The sequence below is a fragment of the Thunnus maccoyii genome, chromosome 22 (genome assembly GCF_910596095.1).
Source record: "Thunnus maccoyii chromosome 22, fThuMac1.1, whole genome shotgun sequence".
In the NCBI taxonomy this organism is placed as follows: domain Eukaryota; kingdom Metazoa; phylum Chordata; class Actinopteri; order Scombriformes; family Scombridae; genus Thunnus; species Thunnus maccoyii.
In genome coordinates this window covers 17,023,612-17,037,690 of record NC_056554.1, presented here as the reverse complement: position 1 = coordinate 17,037,690, position 14,079 = coordinate 17,023,612, and the positions used below count along the sequence as shown (strand labels likewise).

At 35.6% G+C, this 14,079-nt stretch overlaps 1 protein-coding gene across 1 annotated transcript in view; it reads right to left on the bottom strand.

The window, feature by feature from the left end:
• LOC121890086 overlaps window positions 1–14,079 on the bottom strand; it is a 364,377-nt gene that overhangs the window by 72,158 nt on the left and 278,140 nt on the right. The window contains exon 34 of the mRNA XM_042402354.1: window positions 3,945–3,960. Coding sequence (XP_042258288.1) covers window positions 3,945–3,960 — 16 coding nt within the window. The remainder of the gene's footprint in view (window positions 1–3,944; window positions 3,961–14,079) is intronic.

The following is a 14,079-nucleotide window of genomic DNA, read 5'->3' as shown; positions in this document are numbered from 1 at the left end:
CTTAGCTATATATTGAGGGAGACAACATGTGAGGTTACAGAATTCAGCTTTCAGTCACTTATTGTAGTATTTTAAAGGGCTATTTTACTAATTTTCCTACAGTGTCCTACTCCCTCTCTCTGCTGTCTGATGTTCACCCCATAATGTAAAACAGGGATCTTTGATCAGCTTTGTTTACAGTTGTTCACATTTCGAGATGTTTTTTTTATCACAGAAATATACCTGATGGTTCAACACAGAAACAAGGGGCATAAATCAATCTGCATAAGAACATAAGAATCTCCAAACTTCCTGGTTCAAAGTTTTTGTTCCTCTCTCAGCTACTGGATGACCAAATTAAGAAGGAAGATTATAAAACAGACATTAACATACATACACTTAAAACAAATAGGTAAAAATAAATGATCTATGAATTCATTCATTAAAGGACAGGAAAACTTGTACAACATGTTTAACAGGATGTTGTTTGATAGCAGATCATCACATATAATCATCAAAGCTGTTTCATCAAAAACTGAAGAAGAGGCTGACTGACTAAAGCTGCACTACTGTACTAACTGTACAAAATACTGAGCACATTTGATATTTAGACAGCAGATGTACACAATTGCACACAAAACTGCAAATAAACTACACAATGATGTAGTTCTTCATGTTGTCATCCATTCCTTTGGTTTTGTTGATACAGATCTCTCTACAGACCTGGAAGAAAACCAAAAGAGAAGATTAGTCTGAAACATTTTCCAGTAATGTCATAATTTACAATGATAATGTACTGAAGGGTTGTCAGGGTTAATGTCTCCACTGATAATAAAAGAATAACAGTATTGTAATGCTCAGAGTGCTCAAAGCAGTCACACAGCAGAGTATTATGGCTTTTACAGAATTTAGTAAACATACTGATACTGATTATACATACTGATGTATAAATACTGTTCTTCAGCACTGCAAACACACATAATGTAAAATAAACACACATTCCAACATAAAACATTCAAAAAAATAATAATTATAAACACCTACAATTTTGCAAATACAGAACACATGACATACATTACACTGTGTCCAAGACCAACATGTTGGACAGTAACAGTCGCAGGTGAGTGTAGACCTTAATTAATTTGTCTTTCTTCTGTATTATTGTAGCAATAGTGTTTGCAAATGTGTGTGGAGAGTGTGTGCATAATCAGATTTGTAAACCTGTAAAAGAATCTCTAAATTCATACTGAAATGTGTGAATATGTACAGCAATCTGCAACTATGTATTCAGATTTGTAAGTGTATCGACACTTGTGAATATGCAGACAAATCTGTATATGTGAATCTTTAAAAATGTATTCAAAAAACTCAGAATAAATGGCCTTTTATTAATGACTGAAAGTTTTGCTCCAAGAGCTGGAAACAGAAAGTCATCAGATACAACTCAGGTACATCTGTAATTAGTTGTCTCTTTACATGTAACTTTTGATACATTCCTGACTAAAATTTGCAAATGTGAGGGTTTTCTTCATACTTGGCCGAGGCTTGCAGGCTCACACTGGGAGGAACTGAAAAAACAAGGCAGGATGCAATGGAGCCATAAAAGTCACTGTACTGTTCCCAACTACCATAACAACAAGCAACTTTCCACAAATTTCCATCTAGTGAGTGACCAGTAGCTCTTTAGCATCGTTAATGGTGCAAACTGACAAACTGTAATGTTTTAGCCTCGCTAGAAACTGCTAGGACAATATTGTTGCAGTGTTTCCCCTGAGACAATTTCAACGGTAAATAAACTGCAATGTTATATATAAAATATTCTGTTTGTTGGTAACATCATTGCAATGCATTTTATTCTGTATTTTATTGCTGGGCTTTGCTAGAATCTACCCTGCTGCTGTAAACAAATGTAGTTCATATGATGTAACATTAGAGTCTACAGGAAACAAACATGTTATCTTCAACAAACTATACTTGTCTTGTTAGTGACAGCAGCCTTTAATGTTTAACTATATTTTCAGTGAGTAACCTGCACCAGACTAATCCTCACTGACTGCATGCTGTGACAGTCACAGTCAGCGAACACATGAGGTGATTGATATTAGGAAAAATGTTAATGCTAGTTAGAGGTTTTGCAGCAGTGATGACCATCAATCTGTTGACAAGAAACCTGCAGAATGTTTGTCTGCAAGTTAATATTGCAAATAATTCAATATTGGTTGGCACACTGTTTTACAGACAAAAATTTTGACACATTTGCAGATCTCAGACATGACAGGAGTCTAGCAAAAGTCACATGTATAAAGAAAACCAATGGAGAGGTGTACCTGAGTTGTAACTTCCCACCTCTTGGAGCAAAATACTTAAAATACATTTTTCTCACAGATTTTACACATTCACAACTCTGTGTATGCTAGGGCTGGGCGATATGGACAAAAAAATCGTAATTTTTTTCAATCTTGGGGTCGTTTCATGATTTTACTTGATTTTTGTTTGCCTTCATAATGCAGACTTAAAATATCATATTTATTTAAGACAGTTGAGCAAGAACAATAAGAAACCTGCAACACCTGCAAGGCTGTTATAATCATTATGCATAAAATACATGTGATCCCACACAGCTATTGACTGTGAGCACCAGATGCTTCAACTAAGTAGATCATAGGCATCTAGTTTAATAATCAGTTTCAGCACAGATAGAGCAGAAAATCAGACCACTAGTTGCTGCTGTTTGTGTTTTTTTACAAGACATCAGCCTGATATTTGCAGACTGCTGCTAGCTAGCGTTAGCTACCTGGAGAGTAAACTGTACAGTGTAGAATCTGGATACTGTTCCTTCAACTTCAGGTGTTTCAACTCTCATAACTAGAGATGAGACCTCATCAACTAACACAAACCAAGAGCACAGATCAGTGTGCAGAGTCATTTTCAGTCTGTTCTTCTCGTAGATGTGACTGTTAAATTCACTGCGAGATAGCCAGAGACAGCTGTGGCAGGTGTGCATGTAGTGTAATTAATAATGTCACAGTTTACGATTCAAGTGACTCAAAACAGCTAATGTAGCTGCCATCTACTTTTTGACTAAAAATAACCTTTTCATGCATTTTGTAATAACTCAATTTTACGATTTAGACATTTTACACATTGACCAAAAACAAGAATTTAAATGAATAAAATCAATTTGAGATATTGTCCAGCCCTAGTGTATACATTCACAAATCTTGATACTCTTGCAAATCTGAATACACATTTTCAGTTTCCTGTACACATTCACAAATATCAGCATTTAGAAATTCTTTTACACATTCTGAGAGAAGAGAGTTTTATTCCAACCCGATAAAGCCTGAATCTGTGAAAATGATATTTGTTGTTACATGGTTTTGTTTTGTAAATTGTTTTCTCTTAAATTATGTAATATTGCATTTCAGACTGCTCCATGTTAAGGTGTATACTGTACCATTTTCAGTGTCTTCAGAGCCTTTGATTGATTCATAGACAGAAGCATCACCTGTGAGCAAAAAGTGAAAATCAAGCTGAGATCAAGTGAACTATTTAAATTGCATGATACCAAATAAGATCAAATATCACCTTTTTAACAAAAATCCTCAGGTTTTTTTTGTTTATTCATTCGATTTTAAAATAGTGTGGATAAATGCAAATACAGGGAATCTTAAATGTTTAGAGCCTTTACTGTCTTTGTAGACTGTAATAGAAATGTTGAGGTTACAGTTAAGAAAAAATGACAAAATTAATCAGGATTAGTTTGAAGACTGACCATGGAGAAGAGAGGAGTATACGTTACGTTGAGTTTCATTCAGGTTGACCATGTGATTTGCAGCAGAGTCCTGATTGGTGCTGTCAGACTGGACCGGCCTAAAACATTTAGCAAATACAATGAATTTAATAAGACACATTGAAGGTACTGCTGTTATGTTCAAAATGAGAGAAGAGAGTTTTGTTCCAACCTGATAAAGCGTGAATCTGTGAAAAGGAAATTTAATGTTACATTGTTTTGTAAATTGTTTTCCCTTAAATTATGTAATATTGCATTTCAGACTGCTCCATGTTAAGGTGTATACTGTACCATTTTCAGGGTCTTCATAGTCTTTGATTGATTCATAGACAGACGCATCACCTGTGAGCAAAAAATGAAAATCAAGCCGAGATCAAATGAATCATTTTAATTGCATGATATCAATGAAATATCACCTTTTTAACAATAGTCTTAAGGTTTTCTTAAAAATGTGATTTTAACAGTGTGGATAAATGCAACAACAAGAATCTGTAAAGGTTTTAGAAGCTTTAATTTCTTTGTAGACTGTAATATTTAATACGTTACAATCAAGATTATAAAGCCTTAAAGCCATAATGGCAATAATATTTCTGGACTTTAGACATAAATCTTGTAGTTTTGGTTCAATTACAACAATATAAAACCATGTTCTAGTCTGATCTTTTGTGCATGTGGTAGAACAACAGGTTATGTGACAAATCTTTGAGACTGTTCTACAAACTGACCCACTGCTTTATTTACTGAGATCAACAACAACTTCCTGTCTAATGGATTGTGGCTTTTGGTTAATATTCATTAAAAATCAGATGGCTAGAGTCTAGAAAAAGAGTAATAGAAATGTTAGAGTTAGAGTTAACAAAAAATGATAATGTCACAGTTTACGACTCAAGTGATTCAAAACAGCTAATGTAGCTGCCATCTACTTTTTGACTGAAAATAACCTTTTCGTGCATTTTGTAATAACTCAATTTTACGATTTAGACATTTTACACATTGACCAAAAACAAGAATTTAAATGAATAAAATCAATTTGCGATATCGTCCAGCCCTAGTGTATACATTCACAAATCTTGATACTCTAGCAAATCTGAATACACATTTTCAGTTTCCTGTACACATTCACAAATATCAGCATTTAGAAATTCTTTTACACATTCTGAGAGAAGAGAGTTTTATTCCAACCTGATAAAGCCTGAATCTGTGAAAAGGATATTTGATGTTACATTGTTTTGTAAATTGTTTTCTCTTAAATTATGTAATATTGCATTTCAGACTGCTCCGTGTTAAGGTGTATACTGTACCATTTTCAGTGTCCTCAGAGCCTTTGATTGATTCATAGACAGAAGCATCACCTGTGAGCATAAAGTGAAAATCAAGCTGAGATCAAGTGAACTATTTAAATTGCATGATACCAATCAAATATCACCTTTTTAACAAAAAACCTCAGGTTTTTCTGATTTATTTATTTGATTTTAAAATAGTGTGGATAAATGCAAATACAGGGAATCTTAAATGTTTTAGAGCCTTTACTGTCTTTATAGACTGTAATAGAAATGTTGAGGTTACAGTTAAGAAAAAATGACAAAATTAATCAGGATTAGTTTGAAGACTGACCATGGAGAGGAGAGGAGTATACGTTATGTTGAGTTTCATTAAGGTTGACCATGTGATTTATGGCGGGGTCCTGATTGGTGCTGTCAGACTGGATCGGCCTAAAACATTTAGCAAATACAATGAATTTAATAAGACACATTGAAGGTACTGCTGTTATGTTCAAAATGAGAGAAGAGAGTTTTGTACCAACCTGATATAGCGTGAATCTGTGAAAAAGATATTTATTGTTATGTGGTTTTATTTTATAAATATTTTTTCTGCTATTTCACATTATGACATCAGGATACATCTTTGTATTTGAATAATTAAAACATAAAACATTTAACATCAGAGTGAAAAAGTCTCACCTTTGGATCGTCTGTAGCGATACAACAGGAGCAGGAGAATAATAAGAATAATTCCACAAACCAGCCCAACAATTAATGGTATAAGAGATGAAGAGCTGTCAGGCCTGGACACTGCTGTAATAGATAATAAACAATATTCATCATTCATTTTCATTTGTATTTTTATAGATATCAGATTTTTTATTTTATGTTTAATTACTGAATGGCCCTTATGTAAAGTAGAAAACAAGTTAATTCAATATGTGAAATCAGCTGAAACTAAACCTGTAAATTTCTAGTTCTGTAAAGTATTTGACCACATGTCTTTCTAAGACAGCAACACAGTTCACAAGAAAGACAATGCATGAATTGTTTTAATCCTACTCACCCTTAACTGACATCCAACTCTGTACTGATTCTTTTCCTGAGTATTTACACTTGTAGAAGCCTTCGTCTGACTTTGACACTGCAGAGATATTCAGCTCCCCTCTCGTATCATTTTGGATAAGTTTGTCATTTTGATAGAAAAACACGTTGGAAAGTAATTCTCCTCTCTTCAGTTTGCAGCCAAGAGTAACAGAATCTCCCTCAGTCAAAGGATGCACAGGACTCACCAGGATAATATCTGCATCTGTAAAACAGTCAAAGAATATGAAGTTTCAATCAGAGACCAGCTGCTGACCTTTAGAACAAGGTGACATAAAACCATGAGAATAGATCACACATATGCCTTTATTTTTCTCCAACTAATCTCACAGAATCAGTGTTGCTGAGCAAAGTCCCAACATTTCAGCTTTATTACATACGTGTCTTGTAACTGTAAATATACTAGCTATGACTAGTTAGCTCTAGAGCTAACAGGTACACATGAAAGAAACGGTGGATGACTATTGACACAAAAACACCTCTGACTGAATCAGCGTGGTAATTTATCAAAAATAAAGAAAGGTCTTGCTGCACACCAAAAAAACTGTCGACCAAACATCTTGGATCTGTAAACTATTAATTTCCAGTTGTTTAAATAAATATGAAGAAGCTTTAATTTGGTTCACAGATGAGTTTTTGGTTTGAAGGAAGCCCCTTCATAATTTATTTATTCTTTTGCATTACCTGTGTTTGACAAGAACACAACTAAATTATGAGTTGTGCAGAGGACGTCTGATTTTCTAATTGTTTGGATGATGTTTCTTTATGATAATATTAAGGAAATATAGTTTAATGAGCTTTTAATTTTGTTAAAGTAACAATAATATAACAACAATGTTTCAAAAGTTTAGACATATGACTTGTTTGTCTACACAGGAAGTGTAGTTAGTGACACCATGTTGAAAATAATTTAAATACAAGATGAAAATGAAATAAAATGTAATGTAAACATACTCTGTATAGTGATGTTGACTGCATTGCTGAACTCTCCTGATCCAGACTCACACCAGTACACTGCATCACTCTGCTGTGAACTGTTGATGTTGCATGTGGATCCAGTCATTGACCTCCAGTTAGAACAGTATGACCAGTAGTGGTCCTCAGGAAACCTCCTCACTCTCCACTCAGTAGAGTTTCCTTCACAGCTCAGTGAGACAGAGTCAGAGGTGAAGTGCTGCACTCTGTCAGGACTCACTTTGGGAGTCACTGCTGAATGAACATCTGAAAAACATGTAATGAGGAGCAAACCAAGTACAGAGATATTAAAATTTAAAAAGATCACAATGCAAATAATCCTCTTTTTTGTATTTTTAATACTATTTATTGTTGAGAGTAAAAACATCTGAATAACATAAACTGTGCGAAGGTTCAGTGTTTTGGTGAACTGTGAGTGTTAAGAACATACAGAGCATATGGACTGACAGTGGAGACGTGAAGTGTGCTGCAGAGTGGTTTGAGCTGTTTTATGGATATTTTGATTATTTTTTCTATCTTGAAAACTTGCTACCAAGATAACTATAGCAACTGTTCACTGTGAAGCTGTAAACAACCTACGTTTACCTGCCACCTTTCAAACATACAGAGGATGTGTTTGTCATACTAAATGATGTTTCATTGTCTCTATATAAAGTACTAGTCAAAAGTTTGGACACACCTTCCCTTGAATGAGAAAGTGTGTCTAAACTTTTGACTGGTACTGTATAGTCATTGTTTTTCTCTCATCTGTCTGAGTTTTCTCAGGTTTCCAGCTGTTTCTGTACTTTGTCCATTTACTTGCTTTGTTGACTGCTGACTTTTCTGGTTTTTCATTACCAGATTTTGACTGTTTTGTATGTCTATATGTTGCCTGACCACTAGATAAAGTCTCATTTAACCACACCTGTCCAGCCTGCTGTGTAAGTAAAAGTAATGAGTATTGGCTGTAAGATGAGCTCAGGTATCCAAAGTAAAAGTATTCATTGCAAAGAGGAGCAGAGTTTGATTTTGATGACAAGTAAAATCATAATATCTCAGTTTTTTGGTGCTGTAATGTTTTCAGATCAATTGAAGATTTAAAGAAGGAAATCCAGCCCAGTCCAGTATGTAGAATAATTCAATATCAACATTGTGTTTGGTGAGTGTGTTGAAAAATTGAAATCTTGACTTGATAGAGAAAGGTCATAGGTTCACCACAATCAATACCCAGATAATCACATCACAACTGCTTCTTGACAGAAGGAGACAAAAACAAACAAGCAAACTCACCTCCAGACCAAACAAACTCAGGTTTGCTGTAATCAGTGTAAAACACTGGGTCTCCTCTTCCAGCTCTACAAGTATATCTTGCTGTGTGTGTCGACCCATGAATGATGTAGGAATCCTGTTCAGTCCCATTGGTGCTACCAGGTAGCAGCTCATAGCTGTAGGAGTTGTCTGATAGTTTGGGAACAGTCTTATACCAGTAGAACCTCCATCCTGCAGATGGATGTTCAACCTTACAGCTCAGAGTTACTGAGTCTCCAGGACTCAGCCATGATGGAGACACAGTGAGGACAGACTCTGGTGCATCTGTTGGAAAGTGATTTTCTCAGAATGAAAACATGTTATGATGTAGACTTTAGTCTCTAGACATATAAATAAATCTTATCTAATACACTTATCATTTTATCTATTATAGAATTACATTTTATCCAAATATATTTTATATCCAAAGAGGCAACATAAACTTAAAGATACACTATCTAAATATATGTTAACAAAATGTATTTTATGTTAATATTGTCAGTGTAAATTAAATAAGATCAGACTTACTATCAGATACTGTCAATTTGATGTAATCACTCCACTCTGTTGAAGTACGTTGTGTATTTTTCATTCTGCCTTTACACCTGTAGTTTCCACTGTCGTATGAGGACGCCTTGCTAATCATGTATTCATTTTGATTTGGAGGTATGTATACGTGGGTTGTTTTCCATTCATACTCCCACTCTGTGTCTCCGTCGTGGATCTCACATCTCAGCATCATCGCCTCTCCTCTGTATATCTCAGTCCAGTTGGGTCGCAGAGTCAGAACAGCCTTATTTGGGACTGTTAATGGTTAAGAATTACCAATGAGGATACAAGAATGACAAACACAAATCAATCACAGTCAAATGTTTTTTTTAGCCTAAATCTTAATCAATTATCATGAAAACACAATAGGGGTTTTTCTAAAGTGTGTGTAACAAATCTCATTGTCAAACTCACCAATTGTGTTGATCCTGATTGAATCACTGTACTCTGTGTAATAAACTGGGTTTCCTCTTCCTCCTCTGCACCAGTAGAGTCCTCCCTGTGAGACACTGATTTGTCCAGTTGATTGGAAAACAGCATCTTGTGTGTTCAGGGGTTCAGAGGTTTTCTCATCTCTGTACCAGTAGTATTTCCAACCAGATGATGAGTCCACAGAGCAGGTCAGGGTCACACTGCCCCCTACTGGAATGTCTCTGTTGTCAGCACTCAGTTTGGCCTTTGGTCTATTTGCTGTTCAGTTTAAAACAAAGACATTGAAATGTAATTATTGTCCCTGTGATTTAGTCCAGATTAAATAACTTGGTGAAAATGAGAACATAATGAATTTCACGTAATCTTGATGGGAGTCCCAAGCACACCGAAAATATTGATTTAATCACTTTGATCTGCACAATGAGTCATTGTTTTATATTCTCCTTAATCTGTTAACAATGAATCAATTAAGTATATTTCAAATGCTACAGGACACTGAATGATGGCTTGTCTTCAAAAACAAACACAATTATTTACTGATCAGTCCTGAGAAGTTGACTAATTAATTGAGGAAATAAATATTTTCTATTGAATTATTCAGACATAGATAGGTGGAAACTCAAAAACATGATATTCTCACAATTGATGAAACACAGTCCAGCTCACATGACACTGTCAACCTGATGGGATCACTTCTTTCTGTTGAGGACTAAAGGTCTATTTTATGTTCACCCTTACAACAGTACTTTTCTACTGTAAAAAGTTTTTCTTTGGTTGTTTTCCATTCATACCCCCACTCAGTGTCTCCACTATCTTTGATCTCACATCTTAGAGTGATTGATTCACCACTGAAGGCCAGTTGGTTTGCTGTGTTACAACAGACTTGTTAGAAACTGTACCCACCAAATATACACAGTTTGGATAAAAACAGAAATATATACTGGTATGACTGTCCTTTCTGCTGTTACTGTGGCCTTGAGATTACTTGCTGTTCACATTAGAACAAAAAACAAAACAAGTAAATGGTTGGAATTGGATTTGCCTTAAGAAAATATTTTTACTTCAGCACAAGAACTACAGGGAAATCATTCTAGAAATTTCCCTTAGAAAAGACTTGAACATCGATCAAGTCATTTAGCTAATACCATCATATGGAAGATACAAACAGAACATGTGACATATGACTCTCCTTGGCTGATGACAGGAGTTACTGCAGAACTAACTAATGAGGTACAGTTGATGTTTAATTAGTGCACTGTTTTTGTTTGCTTCTATTTTTTGTTGTTTTTGTTAGAATAGTTGTGGTGATCATGTGGTGGCATGTTTCTCAAAAAAAAGTTGAGAGCTAGTTGGTGACACTGGTGCAAAGTATGGAGCTTTTTTCCTATCTTTATTCAAGAGCATGGTATATCAATTTGAGAGCATGATTTATTGATTTCACTTTCAAATTTTGTAATATTGTCCCTCAAAACCCTGCCCTCGCACTCAAATAGCCTCTGCTTGCGCTTAGATTTGCTCTGTTTCTGCTCAAACTGTGTGCTTGCACTCAAATATAATCTTCCTTGTACAGTTTTCCCGCGCTGCAGCTTCAGCTCTTCTCGTCGCACTGAGGCTGCTTCTGTGCGCTCATTGAACTGGTCTCAGATTTCGTCTCTGCTCTTAACAACCCTGTCAAAATCCCCCAACCAATAAGCCACGTGTAGTGTTGATCAATGAAATGATCCCTGCCTTCTTGCGGGTATGTTCGCTTTACTTCGTAGAGTGTCCCGTACGGGCGGGTACTCCTTAACTGGGTTCATCCACTCCCGCCCTCCAGGGCTTCATTAAATGTACCTCCCTTGCTCTTTACGACTTTTGGATAAAAGGACGGTTAATTTATACACCAGCACCCGTACTTTTTACTATAGTAGCTGCATACAGTATTATAGTAGCCGCATGGCACAGCGCCCACATGTTTGAAAAAATGTCACCTTCATCATAACGTTGCTATGGTTAAACCTGTGTAAGAATGGCGAGATGGTCACTTGAACTTCATTTTTTATATGTCAAATTGAAGTGTTATGCGTTACAAGGACCTACAGTTGTAGTTTTACTTCTTTTTGGAACCCAGAGTTGTAGTTTTCTCAGGCTGGTTAGCAGCTCCTCCATCCGGACCGCTGCTGTTGTTACCCAACAGACTTGAAACATTTATATAATTTTCAGTAGAAAAAAATTAGGAGAGAAAAATGAAGAAATACAAGGCAACATCAAAAGCATAAAAAACATAAAAATCAAGTAGTATGGTGCAATCACATGTTTGTCAGATAAACAGGTCTTACTGAGGACAACAGTCCTCCAGAACACCTGAACCTAAACTTTTACAAGGTGCATTTATCTCACAGTGCAGAGAGACTTGACTGTTCAACATCAGTCATTTTGGGGAACAGTTTAATAATCCAATGTTGTTGCATCTTTGCTGTCTAGGTTACCAAGTAGACAGATTACTGGAAATTTTTAAAAGATTCATTAAATTAAATTTTTGATGAACAAGAATCAGAACCTTCTTATTCAGCATTAAGAATTAAGTTCTTACAGCATTTCTTTTATTTTTTAAGAGCACATTTCCTTTACTGTTTGTGCTTTCACTTTTGTATGTGTTTTGCAGTTTGTAGTATCTCTGGATTTGCAGCACGTTTTTCTTAATGTTTGTGTTTTCACTCTTCTGTGTGTTTGTCACTGTACATGTGAACTCTTTTGACATACAGCTGCCAAAGAAACAATTAGCAGCCAAGTGTCCAATTACTTCTGATCTTTTGCTTTCTTGTTATATTGAGAAACTGAGAAAATATTTGTATCATGGTGGCAGCATTACACTGCCATAATATTAAGTTATAATATAAGCAAAACTATTTTAGCCTATTGCAACTGGGGAAAGGAGACAGGATTTACAATAAAATAATATTTTTCTGGGAGTCCATCTCACAGTTGTTTGAGGTTATGGAAAATATTTGCGCAACTGAATGTCATAAAAAGTTTAGTGCCTCAAATGATGTCTGTAGGTCTGTGTGTCATTTACATTTTTTGTCATTTCATTATAGTTTGAAACAGCCAAATTAAAAAAAAAAAATTAAACTGAGGCTTTTTTAGCTGCTGACAGAAGTCAGACAGTTACACAGATCATTATGATGTTACATTCCTCTGAAACACATACGTTGGGCAAAAGTTAGGATAACTTCATCATACATCCAGTTTAGCTGCAGTTCAGCTGAAGCTCTGCTTGTTTTGACAGAACATCAGGTTCAGTTTAGCAGCTGCATTTTCAACTCCTGCAAGTTCAGGTTTAACTGGATCCTGTCTAAACTGCAGCTAAGCTAGTCAGATGCTACGTGACAGAGCAAAAAGCCGCAAAGTTTTCAACTTCAGTTTCTTAGAAGCTTTTAAATCACTGTTCAAGGGAGGTTTTGTTGTAGAATGTCCAAGTATTTATTTTCCAACAAGTCCTCCAGGAAGGACAGTCTCTTATTTTGATCTACTATTTCTGCATTTTTGTATATTGTCCATCAATGTCTTTTCATTGAGTCGTCATCACCTTTGTTCCAGGTTTCATCTCCTACTACTCAGTAAGTTTCTTTATATCAGTTTGAATTTGTTACATGATGCTAAATGTTCATATATTGTATATCACTGTTGGGCCTCCTGGTATTTATTAGCTGTTGTTTCACATCATTACCTCCTGATGAGGGTTTTAAAGTAGAACTGAATGCCTCTGTCGTTTTTTGGAGTAACTCTACCCTTAAAAACTGACTATTATCGTTACACAATAAAACAGTATAACAACTATACAAATGAGGTGTTGACAAAGTCTCAGGGGAGCAAATATGACAAAAGTGACTTTCACCCTTTGAGGTCTATTCAATAAAAAATCAACTAGAGGATCCAACACATGTTCTGTTTTCTCCATCATCACTTAAAGTAAGAACTACTGCTCTATATTCATTCATTCATGTTTGTATTTTTTCTTATTGATACCACAGTTGTTCTCCCTCACACTTCAGGGACTGTTTACAGATCTTAAAGAATACATGTTGTTTTATTCAAAAGCAAATAACTTAACTCACCAGTTTGCTGAATAGTGACTTTGTTGCTGTCCTCTGTGGAGAAGACTGGATATCCTCTTCCTCCTCTGCAGTAGTAGATGCCTCCTTCATAAACTCTTATAACTCTGTCTTGGTTAACATTTCTTATGGGCTGAGCTATAGAAGAGTCTGAGCTTTGTCTGAACCAGTCGTTTTTCCAGCCAGCAGAACCCTCCACAGAGCAGGTCAGTGTCACTCTGCCCCCTACTGGTATGATGGTGTTGTCTTCTTTCAGTGTGGGCTTGGGTTTATTTGCTGAGAGTAAAAAACAAAACAACAACTATAACAATTGGAATGAGATTTGCCCTAGAAAACATGTTTTACTCCATTATATTGTTACACAGCAGACTTGAAACACTGACATCTCAGTTTCAGTAATTCTGTTCTCAAACTAAAAAGCAACCACTTGTTACTGAGCTGCTCATAGGAGGCTGCATCATTGTTGGAGGGAGAAAATATTTTCTGTTATCTTTCTTACATAGATTGAAATGAAAAACAAGCCATTTTGAATATGAATGACAGATGGTTTGACTTACATGATACTGTCAATGTGATGGCATCACTCCACTCTGTTGATGAATAC